Genomic DNA, 4,662 nt, shown 5'->3' on the forward strand with positions numbered 1-4,662 from the left:
GAGCTACGTTAGGTCTCTGATCTGTTTGGAGTTAACTTTTGCATATCGTATGTGGTAAGTGTCCAATTGTTTCTGTATCATTTGTTGAAAAAAAAAGTGTTTCTGGGTTGAATATAATTATGTTGAATTATATTATGTTTGTAGATAGCCAGTTGACCCTAACTTTGTATGTTTCTCTCTGAACCTGTTCTGTTCCATTTATCTAAGTGTGTTATCAATACCACACTGAGTTGGTACAGTCTTGCTCTGTCACCCAGGCTGCAGTGCAGTGGTGCAATCTTTGCTCACTGCAACCTTCCCTCTCCCAGGTTTAAGTGATTCTCATGCCTCAGCCTCTTGAGTAGCGGGAATTACAGGCATGCACCACCATGCCCAGCTAATTTTTGTATTTTTGCTAGAGACATGGTTTCACCATGTTGGTCAGGCTGGTCTCGAACTCTTGACCTCAAAGTGATCTGCCTGCCTCAGCCTCCCAAAGTGTTGGGATTACAGGTGGTGAGCCACTTCTCCCGGCCTGAGTTGGTACATTTATAATAACTTTTGAAATCAGGTTATGTAAGCCCTTCAACTGTTTTTCTTCAAAATTGTTTTGGCTTTTCTAGGTTTTTTGCATTTTGGCATAAATTATGGAATGAGCTTATTTTGTAATTTCCTCAATATATTGGTCATTTTCAGGATTGCCATCTTAACAGTATTGAATCTTTCATTCCTGAACATGTTATATCTTTCCACTTATTTAGGCTGGCTTTTTTATTTATTTATTTATGTATTTGTAATTCCAGTGCCCTGAAATGGTTGCTTTTGACAGTTTTATCCTTGTTCTTTCATGTGGAGAAATCACTACCCTCTTCATGCCTGCATAACCTAGAAGTCACTCTGTAGTGCTTTTTTAACTTTAATGACCTACTTTATTTCCTTCTATCTTGAAGGTTTTTTTAGTGACAGAGTCTTGCTGTGTTGCCCAGGGTGGAATGCAATAGCTATTCACAGGTGCAATCATAGTGCACTACAGCCTCAAACTCCCAGATTCAGGCAATCCTATCTCAGTCTCCCAAGTTAATGGGGCTACAGACGCACCATTGCACCCAGCTCCTTTTATCTTTCAATTAAAAGAAAAAAGTTTTCCTATAAGACACTAACTACATAGGAATTTTTATATTGTACTAGCTGTAATACTTTGTAGAAATTCCATTGTAGTAGAGGAGAAAACTGTAATGCCTTGTAACTTTTGTTTTCTGTCTCTATTTTAAGGGTCTCCAACTGAATTCTTTGAAGAGAAAATGGCCTACCAGGAATACCCAAATAGCCAGAACTGGCCAGAAGATACCAACTTTTGTTTCCAACCTGAGCAAGTGGTCAATCCTATCCAGACTGGTGGTAAGTGCTGGCTTGCTTATGACTACTAAATGTGTGCTATGACGTAAATGTGAAAAAGCTACAACCACCATTCAGCTGAAAATATTTTAGCTTAAATATAGTTCACAAAGTGCGACCTGAGCATTGATTTGTCCCTTTCTTTTCTTCATTTATCCTTTCGAGACACTTAATGCCCTCTAGTTCCCTGCTCTTCAAAACCTATTTTAAATACATTATCTGAAATTTATATACACTGAAGATTAGAGGATCCGTAGTACCTTAGAACCTTAATTCTTCCAGAAGCAATTATTATGGCAATGTTAAACCAGTGCTGTTTTGTGCCAGGCACAGTGCTAGAGCCTTTATATATACATTATCAGTATTTCTTACCTAACTCTGCCAAATATATGTATCATCTTTTGACAGAAGAGAAAGCTGATTCATACCACTTTCTATAAAATTAAAAACAGGCTGGGTGCGGTGGCTCACGCCTGTAATCCCAGCACTTTGGGAGGCCAAAGTGGGTGGATCACCTGAGTTCGAGAGTTCGAGACCAGCCTGACCAACATGGAGAAACCCTGTCTCTACTAAAAATACAAAATTAGCTAGGCGTGGTGGCATATGTCTGTAATCCCAGCTACTCAGGAGGCTGAGGCAGGAGAATTGCTTGAACCCGGGAGGCAGAGGTTGCAGTGAGCTGAGATTGTGCCACTGCACCTCAGGCTGGGCAACAAGAGCGAAACTCCATCTCAAACAAAAACAAAACACCAAAAAAAGAAAAAAAAGCCTATCTGTAGTAGCCCAGAGCTAGAGCTGTTAGCAAGAATGAGTTTCAAAAGAGCCTCAAAGGAATAGCTTTGGTACTTCCCTGTTAGCCAGGTTGAGAGCTCAAGTTATGTTTCCACTTAAATATGGCTTCTTTTTTGACATCTAACTTATAAGATGCTCATCGTTTGTTTCAAATAACCTAGTATGTGATGTTCTGTACCATTTGTCAGTTATTGGCTTTCCTAGATACAAAGTAATTTTGGGGGGAGGGTGAAGAAAAAGCTATATTGAGATATAATTCTTTTTTCTTTTTTTGAGACAGAGTCTCACTCTGTCACCCAGGCTGGAGTGCAGTGGCGCAGTCTCAGCTCACGGCAACCTCCGCCTCCCGAGTTCAAGCGATTCTCCTGCCTCAGCCTCCCATATAGTTGGAATTATAGGTGCCCACCACACCCAACTAATTTTGTATTTTTAGTAGAAACAAGGTTTCACCATGTTGGCCAGGCTGGTCTCAAATTCCTGACCTCAGATGATCTGCCCACGTCCACCTCCCAAAGTGCTGGGATTACAGGTGTAAGCCACTGCACCCAGCCAATAATTCATGGTGCCATACAGTTTACCCATTTAAAATGTATAATTCGGCCAGATTCAGTGATTTCTGCCTGTAATCCCAGCACTTTGTGAGGCATAGGTGGGATGATCACTTGAGGCCAAGAGTTTGAGACCAGCCTGAGCAAGATAATGAGATTCTATCTCTACAAAAAAATTTAAAAATTAGCTGGGTGTGGCAGCACATGCCTGTAGTCCTAGCTGTTTGAGAGGCTGGGGTGGGGGAATCACTTCAAAGCTGCAGTGACCTAGGATCGTGCTGCTGTACTCTAGCGTGGGCAACACAGCAAGACCCTGTCCCCGATAGACATGTAGAGAGACAGGCAGACAGATAGGTGGAGCAGATAGAGTAGATAAATAGAGTAACTTATGCCGGGCGTGGTGGCTTACGCCTGTAATCCCAGCACTTTGGGAGGAGGAGGCGGGCGGATGATCTGAGGTCAGGAGTTCAAGGCCAGCCCGGCCAACATGGTGAAACCTCGTCTCTACTAAAATTAAAAAAATTAGCTGGGTATGGTGGCAGGCGCCTGTAATCCCAGCTACTTGGGAGGCTGAGGTTGGAGGATCACTTGAGCCCAGGAGGCGGAGGTTGCAGTGAGCCAAGATTGTCCCACTGAACTCCAGCTTGGGTGAGAGAGCCAGATCCTGTCTCAATAAGATAAAACAAAATAGAGTAACTTAATTCTGCTGAATTGGCCGGGCGTGGTGGCCCACATCTGTAATCCCAGCACTTTGGGAGGCTGAGGTGGGAGGATCACCTGAGGTCAGGAGTTCGAGACCAGCCTGGCCAACATGGTAAAACCCTATCTCTACTAAAAATACAAAACATAGCCGGGCATGGTGGTGCGCGCCTGTAATCCCAGCTACTCAGGAGGCTGAGGCAGGAGAATCACTTGAGCCCGGAAGGTGGAGGTTGCAGTGAGCCAAGATCGTGCCATTGTACTCCAGGCTGGGCAACAAGAGCAAAACTCCGTCTCTGAAAAAATTCCACTGAATTGTACTCTATCTACTTACCTGTCTATTTATCTATTTATTTTATGGTTATAACCATAACCAGAGTCAATTTTAGAAAACTTTTATTACCACAAAAAGAAACTCTGTACCTTTTAAATATCACCCCCATCTTCCTATCCACCACAACCCTAAGCAACTACCAATTTGCTTTTTGTCTCTATGAATTTGCTTAGATTGGACATTTTATATAAAGGGAATCATATAATGCGGTTTCTTTGTGACTGCTTTTTTTCACTTAGCATAATGTTTTGAGGAGTCCTGCATTTTGTGGCATGTATCAGTACTTTCTTTATGGACACGTAATATTCCATTGTATGGCTATACCATATTTTGTTCATTATTTTATTTTTTTGAGACAGAATCTCCCTCTGTCACCCAGGCTGGAGTGCAGTGGCACAATCTGAGCTCACTGCAGCCTTGATTGCCCGAGCTCAAATGACAAATAAATAAATAAATAAATCATTCAAATCAGTAAGAAGAGGAGCCAGAAAGGGTAACAAAGGAATGACCAATTTTGAGTAGGAAAAACAATTCAGGGGAGTTTCATTTCCTGAAAGTTGATTATGGTAGTCAACTGCCAGGATGGCTCCCAGTGATCCCTGCCTCCTGGTATTGATACCCTTGTGTGGTCACCTCCCATGTTGTGCTAGGTTTGGTCTGTGTGATCGTAGAATAGATAGCAGAAATAATGGTGTGTCATTTCTGAGATTAAACTACAAAAAATGTCGTAGCTTCAGCCGGGTGCAGTGGCTCACGCCTGTAATCTCAGCACTTTGGGAGACCGAGGCAAGTGGATCATGAGGTCAAGAGATCGAGACCATCCTGGTCAACATGGTGAAACCCTGTCTCTACTAAAAATACAAAAAATTAGCCGGGTATGGTGGCAGGTGCCTATAGTCCCAGCTACTCGGGAGG

General features: G+C 42.5%; 1 protein-coding gene across 8 annotated transcripts in view; it reads left to right on the plus strand.

The window, feature by feature from the left end:
- Positions 1-4,662, plus strand: part of MAP4 (microtubule-associated protein 4) — a 280,646-nt gene that overhangs the window by 197,910 nt on the left and 78,074 nt on the right. For 7 of the 8 annotated variants that reach the window (XM_011939190.1, XM_011939191.1, XM_011939192.1 and 4 more), the window contains one exon: positions 1,252-1,374. In XM_011939190.1, coding sequence (XP_011794580.1) covers positions 1,252-1,374 — 123 coding nt within the window. Of the gene's footprint in view, positions 1-1,251; positions 1,378-4,662 lie in introns of all 8 variants that reach the window. The other variant, XM_011939193.1, reaches the window with a different exon arrangement.

The sequence above is a fragment of the Colobus angolensis genome, unplaced genomic scaffold (assembly GCF_000951035.1).
Source record: "Colobus angolensis palliatus isolate OR3802 unplaced genomic scaffold, Cang.pa_1.0 Scaffold18, whole genome shotgun sequence".
In the NCBI taxonomy this organism is placed as follows: domain Eukaryota; kingdom Metazoa; phylum Chordata; class Mammalia; order Primates; family Cercopithecidae; genus Colobus; species Colobus angolensis.